The sequence below is a fragment of the Leucopleurus acutus genome (genome assembly GCF_964270905.1).
Source record: "Leucopleurus acutus genome assembly, chromosome: 9".
In the NCBI taxonomy this organism is placed as follows: Eukaryota; Metazoa; Chordata; class Mammalia; order Artiodactyla; family Delphinidae; genus Leucopleurus; species Leucopleurus acutus.
In genome coordinates, this window is record NC_139144.1 from 107,159,088 (window position 1) to 107,183,331 (window position 24,244).

A 24,244-nucleotide genomic window follows, 5' to 3' on the forward strand; every position below is an offset into this window, starting at 1 on the left:
GAGCATGTTCTCATGGTGAATCTTGCAGGAAGACCTCCGGTGTCTGTGGCAGTGGGAGGGGACAGGCAAGGGAGGAGGTATTTTGAAATATACTCAGAGCTTTCCCTTCTTTGCCCAAGAACCAGCCCTCAGGAGAAACTTTCTTGTTGGAGCCAGTGTGACCTGGAGAGAGGACAACTGGGTGAATCGAGCCCCCGCTGGTCTTCCTGTCTCACATGAGGGGATGGGGAGAAGGCTGAGGGACTCTTCTAAAGGTCACAGCCCAAGGATGCCAGCCCATTTAATTGTAAGATTATAGAATGCTTCTCCTCCCCAATACCTTGCTACACATCAGCAGGGCTCCAGGAGAATCAGAGTGGTTATAACTAAGAGCTGAAACACAGCGTCTACCTAAGAGAGAGTTTCAGGGGAAATCCAAAGGCAGTAGAGGAGAGAAAAACAAAGACATCAGGGGAAATGGAAGCTTTGATACCTCCAGCTGCAGCAAAGATTAAACACAGCACAACTCCTCGCCAGATAAACATAAAACTTTACACTAAAGGCCTATTTACCTCAGTTCCTATTACCCAATACATACGCCTGGCTTTCACCAAAAATAATGAGACATACAAAAGGCATTAAAAGACTGCTGTCTGAAGAAACAAAGCAAGCATGAGAACCAGACTCCAATATGGCAGAGATTTGAAATTATCAAATGGGGATTTTTTTAACTATGATTAATATAGTAATAGCGCCAATGGAAAAAGTGAACAACATGCAGGAACAGATGGGTAATGTAAGCAGAGATGGAAACTCCAAGAAAGATTCAAAAGGAAATGCTAGAAATCAAAAACGCTGTACAGAAATGAGTGCCTTTGAGGGCTCATCAGTGAACTGCATATAACTAAGGAAAGACTCAGTGAGCTTGAAGACTTGGCCATAAACACTTCTCAAATTGAAGTGCAAAGAGAAAAAAGAATGAAAGAAAAGAAGCAAAGAGAATATCCAAGAATTGTGGGACAATTACTGAAGATTTAACATCCATGTAATGAGAATACCAGAGGAGAAGGAAAGAGAGGAGCAGAAGAAATATTTGAAATAATAATGGATAAGAATTTCCAAAATTAATGACAGACAGCAAACCACAGATCCAGGAGGCTCAGAGAACATCATGCAAGATAAATACCAAAAAGTGTACACCTGGGCATATCAAATACAAGCTACAGAAAACCAAAGAAAAAGAGAAAATCTTGAAAGAAGTCAGAGAAGAAAAACACCCTACCTGTAAAGGAATAAGGATAAGGTTTACATCAGACTTCTCCTCAGAAATCACACAAGCAAGAAGAGAGTGGAGTAAAATATTTAATGTGTTGAAAGAAAAAACAACCCACTCACCTAGAATTCCGCATCTGGTGAAATTATCCTTCCAAAGTGAAAAAGACACTGGCAATGAACAATCTGAAAAGGAAATTAAGAAAACAATTCCATTTACAACAGCATCAAAAAGAATAAAGTATTTAGGAATAAATTTATCCAAGAAAGTGTAAGACTTTTACACTGAAAACTACAAAATGTTGCTGAAAGCAATTAAAGACCTTAGTAAATGGAAATCATCTTGTGTTCTTGGACTGGAAGGCTTAATACTGTTAAAATGACAGTGTTACCCAAAGCAGTACACAGATTCATTGCAATGAATCCCCTATCAAAATCCCAATGGCATTTTTGAAGCAATGAAAAAATAAATTCTAAAATTCATATGGAATTTCAATCAAGGGACCCAGAATACCTAAAACAATCTTGAAAAAGAAGAGCAAAGTTGTAGTCTCATACTTCCTAATTTCAAAACTTACTATAAAGTACAGTAATCAAAACAATATGGCAGCAGCATAAGGACAGACACATAGACCAATGGAATAGAATTGAGATCCCAGAAACAAACTTTCACATCTATGGTTAATTGATTTTTGACAAAGATGCCAAGCCCATTCAATGGGGAAAGGATGGTGTCTTCCCAAAAAATGGTGCTGGGAAAAGTAGATATCCACATGCAAAAGAACGAAGTTGTGCCCTTGCTTTACACCATATACAAATATTAAGTCAAAATAGATCAAATAACCAAATGTAAGAACTAAAACTATAAAATTCTGAGAAGAAAACATAGGGGACAATTTTCATGACATTGGATTTGGTGATGATTTCTTGGGTGTGACACCAAGAACACAAGCAACCAAAGAAAAACATAGATAAATTGGGCTTCCCTGGTGGCGCAGTGGTTGGGAGTCCGCCTGCCGATGCAGGGGACGCGGGTTCGTGCCCCGGTCCGGGAAGATACCACATGCCGCAGAGCAGCTGGGCCCGTGAGCCATGGCTGCTGAGCCTGCGTGTCCGGAGCCTGTGCTCCACAATGGGAGAGGCCGCAGCGGTGAGAGGCCCGTGTACCGCAAAAAAAAAAAAAGATAAATTGGACTCCATCAAAATTTAAAATTCTGCGTATCAAAGGAGACTATCAAGGGAGTGAAAATGGGAGAAAATATTTGCCAATATATCACACGTGATAAAAGTTTCATTTCCAGAATATATAAAGAACTCCTAAAACTCAACAACAAATAGACAAGACAACTAAAAATGAGCAAATGACTTGAATAGACATTTCTCCAAAGATGATACACAAATGGCCACCAAGCACATGAAAAGATGCTCAGTGCCATTAGTCCTTACGGAAATGCAAATCAAAAACACAGCGAGACACCACCTTACAACAATTAGGATGGCGATAGTTTTTCTAAGTCAAAAACAGCAAGTGTTGGAGATAATGTGGAGAAACTGGACCCTTTGTATGTTGCTGATAGGAAGTAAAATGGCGCAGCTGCTATATAAAACAGTTTGGCAATCACATAGACTTACCGTATGACATCAATTTCACTCCTAGTATATACACAAAAGAATTGAAAACACATAGTTGAACAAATGCATTTACATGCATGTTCACTATAGTGTCAGTGACATTAGCCAAAATGTGGGAACAGCCCAAACGTCTTAACAACAGATGAATGGGTACACAGATTGTGGCGTGTACACAGTAGAATATTATTGAGCCATAGAAAGGAATAAAGTACTGATACATACTACCACATGCATGAACCTCGAAAACATTACGACAAGTGAAAGAGTTCAGGCATAAGGAGTCACACAATGCATGATTCTATGTATATGAAATATCCAGAACAGAGTTAGAATGCAGCCTGGTGATCGCCAGGGGCTGGAGGAGGAGGGAACGGGTGTGGGAGTTTATTCTCACCATGGAGTTACAGGAGCGTTTTGGAACTAGATGGAGGTGGTTGTTGCACAACATTTTGAAGATATTAAATGCCACTGAATTGTTCACTTTAAAGTGGTTAATTTGGGACTTCCCTGGTTGTGCAGTGGTTAAGAATCCGCCTGCCAATGCAGGAGACACGGGTTCAATCCCTGGTCCAGAAAGATACCATATGCCACGGAGCAACTAAGACCATGCCCCACAACTACTGAAGCCCGTGCACCTAGAGCCCGTGCTCCGCAACGAGAAGCCAACACAGTGAGAAGCCCGCGCACCACAACGAAGAGTAGCCCCCACTCGCCGCAACTAGAGAAAGCCCACGTGCAGCAACGAAGACCCAATGCAGCCAAAAACAAATAAAGTGATTAATTTATTCTATGTGAATTTGACCTAAGTAGTTTTTTAAATGATGAAGAAATAAAGACCTTTACAGACAAAGAAAAAAAGAACTGAAGGAATTTGCTACCAGTAGATTTGCCTTGCAAGAAATGTTGAAAGAATTTCCTCAGAAAGAAAGAAAATGATATAGATCAGAAATTCAAATATACTTAAAGAAAAAAAGATTGTTAGAGAAGGAATAGATGAAAGCAAAACAAAATCTTTCATGTTCTTAACTGATCTAATAGATTTACTGTTCATTCAATATAATCAACAAAGAGCAATATATTGGGTGATTTATAGCTTATAGATATGTGAAATGGATGACAGCAGTGTTATAGGGATGGGAGAGGGGGTGGGTCTACTCCTATCCATGAAGCAGTATAGTGTTATTTGAAATCGGATTTATATTAGTTGCAAATGTATATGGTAAACTTTAAGGCAACCACTAAAATAATTTTTAAAAGCAGCATAATTGATATACTGAGAAAGGAGAGAAAAGGAAACAACATAAGATGTTCAAGTAAAATCACAGAAGGCAGAAAAAGAGGAAAAGATAAAAAAGAAATAAAGAACACGTGCAAAAAACAGAAAACACATGATAAATATTAATCCAACTATGTAAGAATCACTTTATATGTGAATGGTCTAAATACATTAATTAAAACACAGAGACTCACAAAGTGGATTAGAAAGCAAGCGTCAACTACATGTTGTTTAAAAGAAACACACTTTATATAATAAAGATAATGCTAGATTAACAGTAAAGGGATGGAGAAAGATACACCATACCAGCACTAATCAAAAGAAAGCTGGAGAGGCCGTACTAATTCCAGACAAATCCAATGTAAGAACAAGGATAATTATCAAAGAGAAAGACAGGCATTACATAGTGATAAAGGGGTCAATTCTACATGGAGACATAACTATCTTTAATGCATATGTACCTAACAACAGCGTCAAAACATGTGAGGTAAAAACTTACATATCTGCAAGAAGAAAGAGGTAAATCCACTATTATAGGTGGAAACTTCAACAGCCTGCCCTCAGTGACTGACAGACCCAGCCAGCAGAAGATCATTAAGGACATGGTTGAGCTGATCAGCATCATCGATCAACTGAATTTAACTGACATTTAAAGAATACTTCATTCAACAATAGCACAGCGTACATTCTCAAGTTCACATGGAATATTCATCAAGACAGACAACATTCTGGAATGAAACTAGATATCAATAACTGAAACATAGCTGGAAAATGCCAAAATATTTGAGGAATAAAATACACATTTCTACATAAGACATGAATCAAAGAAAAAAGTCTCAAGAGATTTTTTTAAATATTTTAAACTAAATGAATATGAAAATACAATTTATCAAAAATTGTGGGATGCAGCAAAAGCAGTGCTTAAAGAAAAATTTACAGCATTGACTGCATATGTTAGAAAATAAGAAAATTCTAAATCAGTAATCTCAGCTTCTGCATTAGGAAACTAGAGGAAGAAGAGCAATAGAAACGGAAAGCAAACAGAAGAAAAGAAATAATAAAAATTAGAGCAGAGGGCCTTCCCTGGTGGCGCAGTGGTTAAGAATCCGCCTGCCAATGCAGGGGACACAGGTTCGAGCCCTGGTCCAGGAAGGTCCCACATGCCATGGAGCAACTAAGCCCGTGCGCCACAACTACTGAGCCTGCGCTCTAGAGCCCACGAGCCACAACTACTGAAGCCCACGTGCCACAACTACTGAAGCCCGAGCACCTAGAGCCCATGCTCCGCAGCAAGAGAAGCCACCGCAGTGAGAAGCCCACGCACCGCAACAAGGAGCAGCCCCTACTCGCCGCAACTGGAGAAAGCCCGAGTGTAGCAACGAAGACCCAACGCAGCCATAAACAAATTTATTTAAAAAAAATTAGAGCAGAAATCAATGAAATTGAAAACAGGAAAACAATAGAGAAAAATCAACAAAACCAAAGCTGGTACTTTAAAAAGATCAATAAAATTTATAAACCTCTAACCAAGGAAAGCAGAGAGAAGACAGAAATTGCTAATCAGAAATTTAAATGGAATTATCAATGGATCACTAACGACCCATTGGACATAAAAAATAGTAAAGGAATATTCTGAACAACTCTACACCCACAAATTTGATAACTTAAATCAAATGGACCAATTCCTTAAAAGATACAATGTAACAGAACTCATAAAAAGAGAAATAGATAATCTGAATAGGCCTATATTCAAGACAGTACCTTAACAACTAATAACCTGCCAAAGCAATTAAGCAGCAGGTCCAGAACGTTTCACTACCAGACTTTTAAGAACTCAGACAAATTCTCTACAATCTCATCCAGAAAAACAGAAGCATTACCCTGATACCCAAACTAGGTAAAGACATGAGAAGAAAGGAAGACTACAAACCACTATCCCTGCTGAAAACAGAGGCCAGTTCCTCAACAAATTATTAGCCAATAGAATCCAACAATGTAGGAAAAGAATTACACACATGACCAAGTGAAAGTTATTCCAGGTAGGCCAGGCTGGTTCAACATTTAAAAATCAACTAATGTAATCCATCACCTCAACAGGCATCAAAAGAAAAAAAATCGTATGATCCCATCAATAGACGCAGATAAAGCATCTGACAAAATTCGACACTGATTCATTATAAAAACTCTTAGGGAACTAGGGATAGAGGAGAACTTCCTCAACTTGATAAAGAACGTCTGTGTAAAACCTACAGCTAACATCAGACTTAATTGTGAGAAACTAGATGCTTTCCCTGTCTGATGGGGAAGAAAAGCAAGAATGTCTCCTCATTCCACACCTGTTCAACATCATACTGAAAGTCCTATCTAATGCAAAAAGACAATAAAAGTAAATAATAAAAGTATACAGACTGGGAAGGAAGAACTAAAACTATATTTGTTCTCAGAAGACATCATTGTCTATATAGAAAATCCCAAAGAACTAGCAAAAAGAAAAAGAGAAGTCCTGGAACTAATAAGCAATTATAGCAAGGTTGCAGGATACAAGGTTAATACACAAAGTCAATCACTTTTCTGTATACCAGCAATGAACCAGTGGAATTTGAAATTAAAAACAGAAAACCATTTACATTAGCTCCAATAAAAATGATATACTTAAGTATAGATCTAATAAAATATGTATAAGACCTATGTATGAAAAATTACAAGACTCTGATGAAAGAAATCAAAGATCTAAACAAATGGAGAGATAGTCCATGTCCATGGAGCGGAAGACAGTACGTTTAAAATATCATTTCTTCCCCAATTAGATCTATGGCTACAACACAATCAGAATCCCAGCAAATTATTTTGTGGCAACCAACAGACTGATTCTACAGTTCATTTAAGAAGGCACAAGACCCAGAATAGCCCACACGGTACTAAAAAAGGAGAAAAAAGTTCAAGCACTACCCCTCCCAACTTAAAAGACGCATTATAGAGCTACAGTGATCAAGACAATGTGGCACTGGTGAAAGGATGGACAGATGCATGGGACAGAATAGAGAGCCCAGAAAAAAAAAAAAAAAGGGAATCTAGACACAGACCTTATATCTTTCACAAAAATTAACTCCAAATGGATAATATACCTAAATGTAAAATGCAAAAGTATAAAATGTGTAGACGATAACCTGTGAGAAAATCTAGGTGAGCTGGGCTTTGGCAATGACTTCTTAATAACACCACCAAAAGCACAGTCCATGAAAGGAAAAAGTGGTAAAAGATGGACTTCATTAAATTTAAAACTCTGCTCTGTCAAAGGCAATGTTAAGGGAATGAAAAAGACGAGACACAGACTGGGGGGAAATCTTTGCAAAACACGTATCTAGTCATGGACTTATATTCAAAATATACAAAGAACTTCTACCACTCAACAATAAGAAGGTAACCTAGTTTTTTAAATGGACAAAACATCTGAACAGACACCTCACCAAGGCAAATGTACAGATAGCAAATAGGAATACTAAGAGATGCTCAACATCACCTGTCATAAGAGAATTGCAAATTAAAACAAAAATGAGATGCCACCACACACCTATCAAAAGGCTAAAATTCAAATAACTTACAATATCAAGTACTGATGGGCATGTGGAGCTGGTGGGGATTCAAAAGGTACACTCTGCGGGCTTCCCTGGCGGCGCAGCGGTCGAGAGTCCGCCTGCCGATGCAGGGGACGCGGGTTCGTGCCCCGGTCCGGGAGGATCCCACATGCCGCAGAGTGGCTGGGCCCGTGAGCCATGGCCGCTGAGCCTGCGCACCCGGAGCCTGTGCTCCGTAACGGGAGAGGCCACAGCAGTGAGAGGCCCGCGTACCGCAAAAAAAACACACAAAAACAAAAGTTCCACTTTGGAAGACTACCTGGCAGTTTCTTACGAAGCTAAACATAGCCTTCATATAATCCGGCAAAATCCAAATGAGTTGAAAACTTAGGTCCACACGAAAACTTGCACACAGATGTTTACATCAGCTTTACTCACAATCGCCAAAACCTGGAAGCTACCACGGTGTCCTTCAGTAGGCGAGCGGTAAACGAACTTGGTGCATCCAAACAGTGGAATATTACTCGGCAATAAAGAGGTGAGCTATCAAGCTATAAGAAGACACGAAGGAACCTTAAATGCATATTGCTAGTAGTGAAAGAAGCCAATCTGAAAAGGCCACATACTGTATGATTCCAACTCTGTGACATTCTGGAAAAGGCAAAACTGTAGACAGTACAAAGATCAGTGGTTGCCCGGGGTTCTGGGGGAAGGAAGGGAGAGATTTTTAGGGCAGTGAAATTCTGTGAATGATACTGTGGTCGTGGACACGTGATGTTATGCAATTGTCGAAACATTTACGACTGTACAAAAAGAGGAGTGATTTCTTAAACTATACACTTCAGTTAATCAGAATGTATCAACCCTGGTTGGTTGATTGGGACAAATACAGCATTACAAATGCAAGATGTTAATAACGGGAAGCTGTACAGAAATGCTCTGTATCATGTGCTTATAATATATTCAGCGTCAAGGACCGTGGTGAGACAGGCAGGAGTAAAATGTGCATCGAGTAGGACTCAGAATATTCTTCAGGTAAATTAACATATTGAATATGTGAGGAGGAAGTAGAGGAGGTTAAACTAGGAAGAACCACTCTGACCCTGCCTCCAGCCCATCAGCACAGAGCTCAGAGCCTTGGCCGATGGGCAAACTCAATCTGTGTGGACCAAATGTATTAAGAATCCATACTTTCCCACCGCTAGTCTCCAAGAATTTGTCTCTGCTGTAATAGTGGAAAAAACTCCTCCTCAACCAGGAGACAAACTCCAACTACCAGTTCTAGGTTTTGGACACTTTCCCTGTGCAGCAAAGAACACACCTGACTCCATATTGAATCTAAACCTTGCGCTCAGTGGCCTGTGCTCGGTCATGCTGGCTCTGCACCTTTTGTAAAAGAAGGTTGCCTAGAGCCTGAAATATATATTGTACATAATAGCCCTTTCTCAATGCTCTGCCTCCCAGGCTTGACCTTTAAAGGTGTAACACTTTCCATTTATGTAGAGGTAAAAAGTGTCAGAACGGAAAATAACAATTCTCTTGCTGGAGGTTTAAAGGAACCCTGTGAACAAAGGATTCTGGCACCAAGAAGCCTACAACAACCCCTCCTCTTTCAGCAAAATCGAAGCCTGAATGCTAACTTGGGTACAACGGTTCTTGGGACACGAGTCCGCCATCTTCTCAGTCTGCTGGCTTTCTGAATAAAGACACCATTCCTGGCCCCAAGACCTTGTCTCTGGATTTATTGGTCTGCTGTGCGGGGAGCAGTATGCGCTTGGACTCAGGAGCACCTGCATTGCTCCTACACAGACAAAATATAGTATAAGATTTCCCCCCTCATATAAGTGTTTCCCGTTAAATAGCCGGCCCTTCCTGTCTTTGGCTGCCCCTCCTTTGAGATGTGTGGGCACCATCACCCTCCTTGTCACAATGTTGATGCCTGGATCTCTAAACTATAGCACCACACAGGAGGCTTCTTTCTTCAGCACCGTGGAGAACAGAACACGGCGTGCTAGTTCTAGGCACACCTGTGTCCTCTGTGCAATTCAGCAAAGCAGCCAGACCCAGCTTGTCTTCTCCTTGTGCATCTAATTTCCTCTCAGTTCCTTTTGTAAGGCCAACTGGCCCGAGGCAGGGGAACACAATCAGATTCACAGGTTGCATCAGACCGAAATTCTCCGGACCACCCAGTTCCAGAAACTGCCCTGGAGACATTCCGGACCACCCAGTTCCAGGAACTGACCTGGGGACTTTGAACCCAGCCCAGCCTTCCCGCCTTTCGAGGGGCAGGACTAACGGTCCCCCAGGATACCGGAAAAGACCACCAAATAAGGAATACCCTGCGCCCTCCCAGATTGACCCACACCCCTTTCCCTTCTTCCCCTATAAAATCTTGCCCAACCCTCGCCCGGGCGCGACTTCTCTGGCCCCTTTCTCTCGGACCAGTGAACCTCGCCCGGGAGCGCTCCCTAATAAAGCTCACTTGAAGCTTTCCTGTTTCGCGGTGCCGTTTGTTAAGATCCGACCTTACACCTTTCTCTTCAGACCATTCCCAGAACATCCAATGCATGTTTTTGAAATTCTAAAATATATTAATCATGCAAGTGTAAGCAGATAGGGTAGGGGGACCCCAGAGAAAGGGAACAGGCATGGTTTTCTAGACATAAGAGAAGCCACTTTGGGCCTGAGCCATTTTGTGATCTAAGCCTGGCCACAATGCTTGCCTTTGAACAGGTCTCAGTAATGACTGATCTTAAGGGAAGTGAGGGCCAAAGGAAAAGCAGTCAAGAAACGATAGTTCACGGCTTCCCTGGTGGCGCAGTGGTTGAGAGTCCACCTGCCAATGCGGGGGACACGGGTTCGTGCCCCAGTCTGGGAGGATCCCACATGCCGCGGAGCGCCTGGGCCCGTGAGCCATGGCCGCTGAGCCCGCGCGTCCAGAGCCTGTGCTCCGCGACGGGAGAGGCCACAACAGTGAGAGGCCCGCGTACTGCCAAAAAAGTTTTAAAATTTAAAAAAAAAAGAAACAATAGTTCAGCCATAGAACAGAGCTCCTCCTCAAGGGGTGTACATAACAATCTGATACAGTCATCGAGTTCTGCAGAAATTAAGGCCCCCACCAGGTACAGGATGGGATGATGACACTGACGCTCAAAGAGCATGACTTTGATAAACTAAAGCTTGGACTCTGTCAACCTTCGCCCCAATTCAGTGCTGAATTCTCCTCTGCTCAAGCCCCTTCATGAATATGCAAGTACCCTTAGCTTAAAACGTCCCCAACTTTGCTGTTTGGGGAGACACCACTTTGGAAAAGATCCCCAGCATTCTCCTTACTTGCTGCAAGTACAGGAAGTCCCCCACATATGAAACTTCAAGTTGCGAACTTTCAAAGATGCAGACATGCGTTCACACGTCCAATCACGGAAGTTAGTTCACGTGTCTGGCATTATCTGTAAATGTTGGGTACCTAGGCTAACTTCATTGGACTTACAAATTGGACTCAACGAACACGCTCTTGGAATGGAACTCATTCGTATGCAGGAGACTTTCTGTAGTAAGTCCTTTCTTCTCCTGCTCTTTGGCTTGGTTGTGTCTTTTGGCCCAACACCCCCCGAGAGGTGAACCCAGTTTTCGGGTGACATGAGTGCTTCCATAAAGGGCACTGGACAGTACTTTGGAAAATGCACTCGGGGTTTTCAGAGGATGCAAACACACTCTACATACGGCAATCTCTTAAGCCCATCTTGAAACAAACAAACAAAAACGCTAGAAGCGTAACTACACATCACTGACAGCATGCTTTTGGGAGTGAGAAAGGTGGGTTATACAAGTTATTGAAACCTTCCCATCCAAGAATGTCACAGTCTGATGATGGACAGAACACTCTATCTGGAGGAGGGTGAGGAACATGGTCCTCATAACATCTTCAAATAACAATCATGTCAGCTATGCTTTCTGTCAAGAATTACAAAGTAATAATTGCAAGACTAAGTTTTTAAGCAAATGCCTGCAGAAAAATATTCTGTGTAGCTAAGAAGAAAGACCCATTTCTTTAGGATAGAAAACATGCAGGTAGTAAAACTGTCCTGAAATTTTAAACACTTGGATGGAGGGAAGGAATTTTTAAAATGGGAATTTTTCTTAGATGCTTAAGTTCAATAAAAATACCTTAAAATGGATATAAAGATTAGCAGGCCCTGAACTAAGCAGTTCACATACGTATGCCGTCTTAAGCTCACCAGAGCCTTAAGGTGGTAATAATATACCTATTTGTCATTTGAATTCTTCCCATTACAAGTAACAGAAAACCAGACTTCAACTGGCTGAAGCATAAAGGGAATTTATTCACTCAGGTAAGTGGAAAGACTCAGAGCTGGGCTACCTTCAGGGCTTAAACTATCTCACCAGGGCTTGCTTGGACTGTGTCCAAATCTCTGCCACTTCCTGTATAATCCTCCTTCGGAGGTTCACGATGGCCCCCAACAGCTTCAGGCTCTCACCTTGTAATGACAAGATAGCCAGCACAGCTGCAGTTTCACGTCTTTTCTTGTTTCTACGTTCAGTAGGAAGAATTAAAGGAATTTTCCAGGAGCTGCCACAAATATACTGAGTCCATCTGATCAGCCCCACTAGGTCCTATGCTCATTCCAATTACAGTAAGTCCTCTACATACGAACCTTCAAGTTTCAAACTTTCAGAGATGCGAACGTGCGTTCACACGTCCAATCACGTAAGGTAGTTCACGTGTCTGGTGGACGTTGTCACATGCGTGCATCCTCTACAAGGGGCTGTGCTTTTGTGCACTTCACTGTACAGTACTGTATAGAGTAGAGCAGTACAGTACCTTTATTTCTAGCCCAGGATGTCCAGAAGCAAGCGTAAAAGCAGCGGTGATGTAGCTGGTACTGCTAAGAAGAGATTCGCGACGCAGGAGATGGCAAGGGGATTTTCTTTATTTGAGGAGGCACTGTGAGTTTTTGAGGGACAGGACCCAAACGTAGAACGGCACACGAAGGTTGCAGCAGCCCTTCAGAATGCAATCCAGTGCTACCGCGTCACCTATGACGAGAAAAACAGAGCTACTACCCAGACATTACTGGATCATTTTTTCAAGAGGGTAGATAGAATTGAATCCAGCAAGGAACCAGCACCTGTGCCATCAGCGTCCAGCGTGAGTGACACTGCAGCTCGCCCTCCGTCCCCTATTGATGATCCTTCAGCTCTACCGTCTCCCACCTCCTCTCCCTCCTCCAGTCAGTAACTCTTCTTGCCTGTTCACTGGATGCCAGCCCCTGTGTGTCACCTGTTGTTCCGTACTACTGTACTTTTCAAGGTATTGTACTATAAGATTGAAAACATTTTCTTCATTCTTTGTTTTTTATGTATTCTTTATGTGAAAAGTATTATAAACCTATTACAGTACTATGTAGCCGATTGTGTTAGTTGAGTACCTAGGCTAGCTCTGTTGGACTTACGCACTGGACTTATGAACACACTCTTAGAATGGATCTCGTTCATATGTAGGGGACTTACTGTGAGTCACTATGGCCAGGGCACTGAGATTTTCCGATGAGCTGAAGCTGGGCATATGTTCCATCCCAGGACTGAAGCATCCCCAGGACAACTGGGGGAGAAGGGCTCGTGGATACTGAGGGGAGAAGTAAGAAATGTCCCCTTTACGCATAGAACCCAAAAGTAAGATCTACCTATCTGAATCCAAAGCTTTCCCACTCTTTCCTCTGTGCTGAGTCACAAAACAAAAGGTCCTGAGGACTAGTGACCCGTACTTGTCTCCTAGACCCATCACCAACTGGAATGTAAATCAAGATTACAATATTTGTCGGAAAAGTCTGAAATATTATGTGAAAGATTATGAACTTCATTATGAATTTAATTTGGCTTTATCAAAAAATTTTACCTTGTTTTTAGTCTGTTTCAACAAACTTCCAAATAGGAGTGGCCATCTTAGAAAATTTAATTCCATTAGGAAAAAAATTATCTTCAATAAAGCTTCAGATTATCTTAGTTTCATCAGTATATCATTTACTCCAATGTACATCAAAAACTTTAACTTTTAGGCCTTTAACAATCAATGACCTATTTCCAATCAACTTGGTAACTTCTTTAGACCTCACTTTCAGAGAAGTGAGAGAAAAAAAGGACTATTTGCATTTTGTATTTTTTCTCTGTACTTTCAGCTGAACTTCATTTAATAAAAGTTTAAATAGCACAGCTGAGTCACTGTCTCAACAAACTTCTATTGGTCTCTGCGTTGTGCCACGATGAAGCGTTAGCGACTGGATTTAAGCTTACCTCCGTCAACTAAAAAATTCAAATATAAGAAACAATGGTTTTCGGACACTGGACAACGGGCAGTGCAGGATGTGATGCTTAAAGAAGGGAAAGGAAGTGGGCCAGGCGTGTCCAGGCTACACCCGAGGCAGGGCCAGCGGCCTGGCTGCCTGGGCAGTCAGGGCTCCAGGACCCGCCGCAGGGCGCGCTCCGGGCGCCGAAATCTGGCGAGCGCTAAGCGAAGGAAACCACGGAGCCGGGGACCTCGAGGACGCGCCCCACGTGCGTCCGCGCCCCGCACTCCACACTCCGCCCCCGACACTTGCGCGAGCGCGCGCGGCGGCGAGCATGCGCGGCGCGGCCCTGTGCGGCGCGCAGCACATGAGCATGCGCGGTGTAAAAGCACCGCCCAAGCGATAAAGGCTTCTGTACTGTATTCAAGGCAGAGCCGGTGAGCATGCGCAGTGTGGCTGCACGAAGGGCGGGACCTGCGAGCATGCGCACTGTGGCAGAGCCGCAGCGGGCTTCCGGAAAGTGGTGCTCAGCGTGGGGCAGGACTGGGCCGTTGAGCATGCGCGCTGGCGTGTGACCGGAGCGGCGGCGGTTGCTAGGCAACGGCGAGCCGCAGAGGTGGAGGGCGTCGGCCGCGGTGTGTGTGCAGAGGGCGGGGTCGGTTCCGCTGCAGGTGCGGCCCCGGGTGGAGTAGGGTGGAGGGGTGGGATGGGTTGGGGAGGGCAGGGGAGAGGGCGCCCTGGAGGCGGGAGCGGCCGGGACTGTCCTGTGCAGCCCCAAAGGTCCTCGGGTCCCCAGGGCAGCCCGCCTACTCCGTGGCCATCCCTTGGGAGGGCCTAGAACGGTCACTGAGAACCACAACCAGCCCGTTACTGAAAGGGGGCCCACGGTTAACATATGCAGTTGACCCTTGAACGAGGATGTGAACTGCGGGGCCCACCTGCAGGCCATACCCGGATTTTCTTCAGTAAATATGCACCGCAGTGCTACACTCTCCCTGGCGGAGGACGGGGGTCGGGTGGAGGCTGATTCTGGGACTTGAGCATCCTGGGGTTTTGGTGAAAACCGGCGGGTCCTGGAACCAGTCCCACGGATACCCAGGGACAGGAGGACTGTCATTCTACAGCTGTTTCTGTGCTTCTGGCCAACCTGGGTGGAATCTCATCAAAAATGTAAAACAAGGAATTCCTAAGTTATAAAACCTGGCAACACAGTGTGTCCAATTGTCTTTTAAAAACTTTCTCTGGTGTTCCTGTGTTTTTAACTAGCATGTTTATAAATTAGCTTAAAGTCACTTAGACAAATCGGTAACAATTTTGCCACCACAGTGGTATCTTTTTACCAAGCCCTACCTCTTTTAACTAATTGTTAACAATGGAATTTACGAAGAAAAAATATTCCTATTAATTTTAGCTCTTAATACTGGGTAAGGATTAAGTTTCTAACCGTACTGCTGCCACAGACTAATTATATAATTTTGGAGGAGTCAGTAATCTCTGGATATGTTTTCTCCTTTTAAAATGAAGTTGGACTAAATAGTTGAAAATAGTTTCTAATGTTGAAATTTAACGACACTACAGGACTTACAAGGGGCACAGTTTTTAAAAGCTCTTGATGTTAAGCCCAGTGGCTTACAGTGTAGACACTTGAGATAAAATTGTCGACTGCAGATAGCTAGCTATGATTATTAAACAATTTTTAGGATGATGCAAACTATATTCTGCCAGGTTGTAGCAATTTTGAAAGTAGAAGATTGTTAGCGATCTTTCAGCATTTTAAATACCTTCTACCATTTCTTCAGCCTAGACTGTTGTGATGAAATATTAGATGGAAACTCCTTCATTCTCCTCTTGATGCCAGAATTGAAGGGGAACGGGGTTGCCGTAGAAGCTGTCACCTCACTGCTAAGGGGTCTTGGGGATCTCACAGACTCCTTTCCACTGTGCTTGCTTTCCTCATTCTGCACTTACCCCTTAGGAAGCTCATTCTGTGGGACTAACTGAATGTAGGTGTTGATCCTGAGATACATGTTTGGGATTAATTTGTCTCTTGTCTTACAATCAAGCCCTCAGCAGTACTCCTTAATTACTCCAGCAGTTTACTGTTCCTCCCTATCCCAATATATTTTGTACTCTTGTCTTCATAAGATATACCCTTGTCTAAAAACTAAAAGGGCCAATTCCAAATTCTTCCACCAGCTTTTTGTGTGTGTGTGTGGCTGTGTTGGGTCTCCGTTGCTGCGCGCAGGCTTTTCTCTAGTTGTGGTGAGCGGGGGCTACTCTTTGTTGCGGTGCGTGGGCTCCTCATTGCGGCAGCTTCTCTTGTTGCGGAGCACAGGCTCTAGGCGTGCGGGCTTCAGTAGTTGTGACACGTGGGCTCAGTAGTTGTGGCTCGTGGGCTCTAGAGCGCAGGCTCAGTAGTTGTGGCACGTGGGCTTAGTTGCACCACTGCATGTGGGATCTTTCCAGACCAGGGCTTGAACCCGTGTCCCCTGCATTGGCAGGAGGATTCTTAACCACTGCGCCACCAGGGAAGCGCCTTTCCATCAGCTTTGAAGGGAACTGGATCAAGCATAACTGTTTACAGAGTATCTTCTGTGTAGAAGGACCTATTTTAGATACTTTACAAAGGTTGTCTCATTTAATCCTAACAGTAACCCTGCAAGGAGAGCGTTATTATATCTGTCTTGAGGTGAGGGAACAGACTCAGATATGCTGCATATCTTGTATAAACAGGTAGAGCAAGATTAGAAGCCATGTATGTCTCTGTTGTGGACAGAGTGAAGTCAGACAGTATTCCTCTTACATCCCAGAGCGTCCACTGTTCCCTTCTCTAAAACATAAACACCTGCTGAGTTCTGGAGTGCCTGTGCTTTTCTTGTACCTGTGGGGTAGCATGTTCATTGCCTGCTCTCTGTCCTTCAAATCCCTGTTTTAATCTTATCCCTTTAAGAGGTATTTCACTTACATTCTCTGATCTTTGTAGTCTGAAATTTTGTTGTATTCACGTATAGTAACATTGTATTTAGCAACAGATTGTTCTCATTCATATTAATAGGTTCCCTCCAACTATCAGGAGAACTGCTTGAGGACAGGTGAATCGAGTCACGACCGGCTTGAGTTCCTCTGGGATCAGAGCAGAGAGCTGAGTGCTGTGCTGGTGCGCACTCATCATCATTAGTTAGACTCTCCATGTTTCTCTTCCCCGTAAACTTCATCAGAGATTTTAGGTACACTCTAAAGTTGGTTTTCTGTTGGCTTTTTTACAGTAGAAGAATCAAAGGACTGGGATATGAAATGATGATATAATTTGATATAGCCAAGAAACCATTTCTCCTGGGTCAGCATGTTAAAAAATAAGGTACAAAATCCTTTTTAAAACATACACATTGTTTTACTCATGAATATATATATATATATATATATATATATATACACATATATATATATATATATATTTTTTTTTTTTTTTGTGGTACGCGGGCCTCTCACTGTTGTGGCCTCTCGTGTTGCGGAGCACAGGCTCTGGATGCGCAGGCTCAGCGGCCATGGCTCACCGGCCCAGCCACTCTGCGGTACGTGGGATCTTCCCGGACCAGGGCACGAACCCGCGTCCCCTGCATCGGCAGGCAGACTCTCAACCACTGCGCCACCAGGGAAGCCCCACTCATGAATATATTTTAATTCAGCTATTTGACAGTATAAAAAATAGTTTGCAAACCTTGCTTCAGTGAGGAACTGTCAGCTGTAGTACTTGGTGTAAGCATCTCTTAGCTGCATGGAAATTGTATTTTGTATAAGTTTTCACTAAAAAAGCATACACGTAAATGCAAGTTTCTCTTTAGTGTAACAGAAGTAAGCTTTGCCTGGAGTCTAATTATAGTGAAACAGAATGTGCTTAGGCATGCATAGCTTATATACGTCAGAATGCATTTATTCATATTACGATTAAGGCCTTAGTAATTAAGAGAAAAGATGTTACTATGTCGTTAGCATAAATGGTGAGACTGGGCTTTGCTCCCCTGACCTGGGTAATGCTGGGCGAAGCATTCTTTACTACTGGATTTGGTCTGGTGTGGCATCCAGGTTGACTGTTAGAGCATAAGCTTTCCTGTAAATGGTACATTCGATAATGTTCTGCATGTAAGGCTTTTTTCCCCACTTTCTAGGGTCATTCATCTAAACAGGATAACTTAGCAGTCACTGCAGTGGCTTTACAAGATCACATGTTACGTGATCTTCAACTTGGAAATCTTTCAATAGCAGATCATTCTAAGACAAAGGACAAATGTACAAATGTACATTCTTGGACAGAGAACAGATCCAAGTCTCTAAAAAGAAATACAAAAGCAACAATAGATACTGGACTTAAAAAAACCACACAAGGCCCTAAAGCGGAAGATCCAGAAAAAGAATACGTTCTTGATCCAAAACCACCACCACTAACTTTAGGTAAGCTGATCTTCATTCATATTTTGACTTATTAGACCTAAAGAATCTGGTTGAGATTAATAGTACCATTTTCTCTGGTACAGAAATTATTTTAACTTATGATCTTACAGAAAGATATGTCTGTACTGAAGTTTAAAAGTGATAATGGGGCCAATTTGAGTAAGAAAATGAAGATAGTAATGATAAGTAGAGTAAGAATCAGTAAAACAGAATAAAGTAGATATCCATTAATCTACAGTGACATAAATAAATAACTGAAGAAATAAATAAGTAATGGGGAAGGCTCTTTCTTACAGTAGAATGACAACTATAAGTATGGTAGACCAGAACTAGAAATAGAAAATCACCATGTGGTAAAGACCACACCGATAACAACCATCTGAGGATGCTGGAACTAGCAGGGGAGTCGCGTTGAGACACAGGTCGGGGCACAGCCTCATGGCATTACCCCAGGGATCAGCTCACCACAGGAGAAGCGCCAGCACCTTTACCAAGTGACAAAGTCCAATGCCAGGCTCTCAGAAAGACGCAGATCCCTCCTAGGGCGTTCTCGCCAAAGATGCATCTCCAAGTGTAACTCTGAGGAAACCTTAGATGACCCAGGTGGAAGGACATTCTACACAATTCCTGGCCAGTGCTCTGCAAAAGCATCAAGAGAAGCAAATAAAGACTGAGGTGCTGTCCCAGATCCTGGGAGGCCAAGGGGACAGGCCAACAGAGCCCTGTGAGTGATCAGGGTTAGAACAAAACGACGTCAGTGAAACAAGAACGACATCCTGCGGGGAGTATAGATTAATCAAGAGCGTTAGATCAACATAAATTGCTAGATTGGACCACTGCACTCAGGTCGTGTAAAATGTGAACATCTGGGGAGGCCGAGTGCAAGGCACATGAGGATTCTTTACACGGTTTTACAACCGTTTACAAGTCCGAGATTATTTTAAACTGCAAGGTTAGGAAAAGAAAAGGTTTTGATTTTTATTTCTTATTTTTATTTTTAGCAAGGGAGGCTGGGAAGTAAGGTCCAGCTGTGTGCCCAGGAGGAGGGGAACAGGCTGGTGAACATGAGCTAGCTTCTGCCATAGATTCAAAGGATAAAAAGGGTTTATCCCTGTGAAGAACAGAGGAAGAATGTTCTTGACGGAGGAGAAGACAGAGGCAGGGCTCTGAGGCAAGAGACCTGGGGCATTTGAGGAGCTGAAATAAGAACAGAGTGGCGGAGCCTGGTGAGCCGGGGTGGAGGAGACCAGGAGAGCAGGGAAGAAACGCGAGGGGTCGGATGAGGAGAGGGGCTTGGGGTTTTAAAATTTTTGTTGTGGTAAAATATACATTACATCTGCCCACTCTCACCACTATTATTCAACATAGTTTTGGAAGTCTTAGCCACAGCAATCAGAGAAGAAAAATAAAATGAATCCAAATCGGAAAAGAAGAAGTAAAGCTGTCACTGTTTGCAGAGGACATGATACTATACATAGAGAATCCTACAGATGCTACCAGAAAACAACTAGAGCTAATCAATGAATTTGGTAAACTAGCAGGATACAAAATTAATGCACAGAAATCCCTTGCATTCATATACACTAAGGATGAAAAATCTGAGAGTGAAATTATGGAAACTCTACCATTTACCATTGCAATAAAAATAATAAAATACCTAGGAATAAACCTACCTAAGGAGACAAAAGACCTGTATGCAGAAAATTATAAGACATTGATGAAAGACATTAAAGATGATACAAATAGTTGGAGAGATATACCATGTTCTTGGACTGGAAGAATCAACATTGTGAAAATGACTATACTACCCAAAGCAATCTACAGATTCAATGCAACCCCTATCAAATTACCCATGGCATTTTTCACAGACTAGAGCAAAAAATTTCACAATTTGTATGGAAACACAAAAGACCCTGAATAGCCAAAGCAATCGTGAGAAAGAAAAATGGAGCTGGAGGAATCAGGTTCCTGGACTTCAGACTATACTACAAAGCTATAGTCATCAAGACAGTATGGTACTGGCACAAAAACAGAAATATATATCAATGGAACAGGATAGAAAGTCCAGAGATAAACCCACTCACATATGGTCACCTTATCTTTGATAAAGAGGCAAGAATATACAGTGGAGAAAAGACAGCCTCTTCAATAAGTGGTGCTGGGAAAACTGGACAGATACATGTAAAAGAATGAAATTAGAACACTCCCTAACACCATACACAAAAATAAACTCAGAATGGATTAAAGACCTAAATGTAAGGCCAGACACTATCAAACTCTTAGAGGAAAACATAGGCAGAGCACTCTATGACATAAATCACAGCAAGATCCTTTCTGACCCACCTCCTAGAGTAATGGAAATAAAAACAAAAATAAACAAATGGGACCTAATGAAACTTCAAAGCTTTTGCACAGAAAAGGAAAACATAAACAAGATGAAAAGACAACCTTCAGAATGGGAGAAAATATTTGCAAATGAAGCAACTGACAAAGGATTAATCTCCAAAATTTATAAGCAGCTCATGCACCTCAATAACAAAAGAACAAACAACCCAATGCAAAAATGGGCAGAAGACCTAAACAGACATTTCTCTAAAGAAGATATACAGATTGCCAACAAACACATGAAAGAATGCTCAACATCATTAATCATTAGAGAAATGAAAATCAAAACTACAATGAGATATCATCTCACACCAGTCAGAATGGCCATCATCAAAAATCTAGAAACAATAAATGCTGGACAGGGTGTGGAGAAAAGGGAACACTCTTGCACTGCTGGTGGGAATGTGAATTGGTACAGCCACTATGGAGAACAGTATGGATGTTCCTTAAAAAACTAAAAATAGAACTACCATACGACCCAGCAATCCCACTACTGGGCATATACCCTGAGAAAACCATAATTCAAAAAGAGTCATGTACCAAAATGTTCATTGCAGCTCTATTTACAATAGCCCAGAGATGGAAACAACCTAAGTGCCCATCATCGGATGAATGGATAAAGAAGATGTGGCACATATATACAATGGAATATTACTCAGCCATAAAAAGAAACGAAACTGAGTTATTTGTAGTGAGGTGGATGGACCTAGAGTCTGTCATACAGAGTGAAGTAAGTCAGAAAGAGAAAGACAAATACCATATGCTAACACATATATATGGAATTTAAGAGGAAAAAAATGTCATGAATAACCTAGGGGTTAGACAGCAATAAAGACACAGACCTGGGCTTCCCTGGTGGCGCAGTGGTTGAGAGTCCGCCTGCCGATGCAGGGGACACGGGTTCGTGCCCCGGTCCGGGAAGATCCCATATGCCACGGAGCGGCTGGGCCCGTGAGCATGGCCGCTGAGCCTGCGCGTCCGTAGCCTGTGCTCTGCAACGGGAGAGGCCACAACAGTGAGAGGCCCGCGTATCGGAAAAAAAAAAAAAAAAAGCCATAAAAAAGACACAGACCTACTGGAGAATGGACTTGAGGATATGGGGAGGGGGAAGGGTAAGCTGTGACAAAGCGAGAGAGTGGCATGGACATATATACACTACCAAGTGTCATACTGATAGCTAGTGGGAAGCAGCCGCATAGCACAGGGAGACCAGCTCGGTGCTTTGTGACCACCTAGAGGGGTGGGATAGGGATGGTGGGAGGGAGGGAGGTGCAAGAGGGAGGAGATATGGGGATGTATGTATATGTATAACTGATTCACTTTGTTATAAAGCAGAAACTAACACACCATTGTAAAGCAATTATACTCCAATAAAGATGTTAAAAAAAAAGAGAGAAAAAATATACGTAACATCAAATTTACCATTTCAACCATTTTTAAGCACACAGTTGAGTAGCATTAAGCGCATTCCCACTGTTGAGCGACCATCGCCGCTGTCCGTCTCCAGGACGTTTTCATCTTCCCAAACTCTGTCCCCGCCCCCAGCCTTGGGCAACCGCGAATTCACTTCGTGTCTCTACGAATCTGACTGCTTTAGGAGCCGTGTATAAGAGCAGTCATACGATACTTGTGCTTTTGTGCTTATTGCTTTTAGCATAACATCTCCAAGGTCCATTCATGTTGTAGCACTATCAGAATTTCATTCTTGTTTAGGATGGAATACCATTCCATTGCCTGCATATAGCACATTTGGTTTATCCATTCCATCAATGGACACTTGTTTCTCCCTTTTGGTTACTGTGAATAATGCTGCTGTGAACATTGGTGTAGAAATATCTGCTTGAGTCCCTGCTTTCAGTTCTTTGGCGAATACACCAAGAGGAGGAGTTGCTGGATCATATGGTAATTCTATATTTAATTTTTTGATGAAGCACCATGAAGTTTTCAGTGATGCTGGGTATGGAAAGTAAGTTTGGCTGGGACCTTGCGTCCGAAGGCAGGTGATGGATGGCAGAGGAGCTGAAGGCCTGTGGGCAGGAGCTGAACCACGAAGAGGGAGCCTGAGGTTGCTGCAGTGCCCAGTGGACACTTCATCATTCTCCCCAGAACTGCTAACAGTGCTAGTTCTGTCCTAGACACGGAATCTCACAAGAGAGGCACAGGCTTGGAGAATGTGACAGTGATTTAGTGACTGTCTTCCATGTGCAGGTACAGTTTACAGAATGATCGAGCAGCCACGGAACAGTCACCCGAGCAGGGTAGGTGTAAATTAGACATCAGGAAGAGAATCCCAATTTGGAGTAAATGAGTCATTCTTTCAGGAGCTCTTATTTTAAGAATCTAATTATTATGCATATTAGTTACTAATGAGGTTGGACCACATGCTCTTTTTTTTTAACGTCTTTATTGGAGTATAACTGCTTTACAATGGTGTCTTAGTTTCTGCTTTATAAAAAAGTGAATCAGCTATACATATATCCCCATATATCCTCCCTCTTGCATGGTCACAAAGCACTGAGCTGGTCTCCCTGTGCTATGCAGCTGCTTCCCACTAGCTATCTACTTTACATTTGGTAGTGTATATATGTCCATGCCACTCTCTCACTTCGTCCCAGCTTACTTTTCCCCCTCCCCATGTCCTCAAGTCCATTCTCTACGTCTGCATCTTTATTGCTGCCCTGCCCCTAGGTTCTTCAGAACCTTTTTTTTTTAGATTCCATATATATGTGCTAGCATACGGTATTTGTTTTTCTCTTTCTGACTTACTTCACTCTGTATGACAGACTCTAGGTCCATCCACCTCACTACAAATAACTCAATTTCATTTCTTTTTATGGCTGAGTAATATTCCATTGTATATATGTGCCACATCTTCTTTATCCATTCATCTGTCATGGACACTTAGATTGCTTCCATGTCCTGGCTATTGTAAACAGAGCTGCAATGAACATTTTGGTACATGACTCTTTTTGAATTATGGTTTTCTCAGGGTATATGCCCAGTAGTGGGATTGCTGGGTCGTATGGTAGTTCTATTTTTAGTTTTTTAAGGAACCTCCATACTGTTCTCCATAGTGGCTGTATCAATTTACATTCCCACCAATAGTGCAAGAGGGTTCCCTTTTCTCCACACCCTCTCCAGCATTTATTGTTTCTAGATTTTTTGATGATGGCCATTCTGACTGGTGTGAGATGATATCTCATTGTAGTTTTGATTTGCATTTCTCTAATGATTAGTGATGTTGAGCATTCTTTCATGTGTTTGTTGGCAATCTGTATATCTTCTTTGGAGAAATGTCTGTTTAGGTCCTCTGCCCATTTTTGGATTGTGCCGTTTGTTTTTTTGATATTGAGGTGCATGAGCTGCTTATA

At 42.5% G+C, this 24,244-nt stretch overlaps 1 protein-coding gene across 1 annotated transcript in view; it reads left to right on the forward strand.

Moving 5' to 3' along the window:
* Window positions 1-14,661: 14,661 nt before the first annotated feature.
* Window positions 14,662-24,244, forward strand: part of RNF32 (ring finger protein 32) — a gene marked incomplete at its 3' end in the record, with an annotated part of 39,156 nt that continues 29,573 nt past the window's right edge. Inside the window, 3 exon segments of the mRNA XM_082847083.1 lie at window positions 14,662-14,676; window positions 17,306-17,397; window positions 18,206-18,488. Of these exon segments, the coding sequence (XP_082703209.1) occupies window positions 17,383-17,397; window positions 18,206-18,488 (298 nt within the window). The 5' untranslated portion in view covers window positions 14,662-14,676; window positions 17,306-17,382.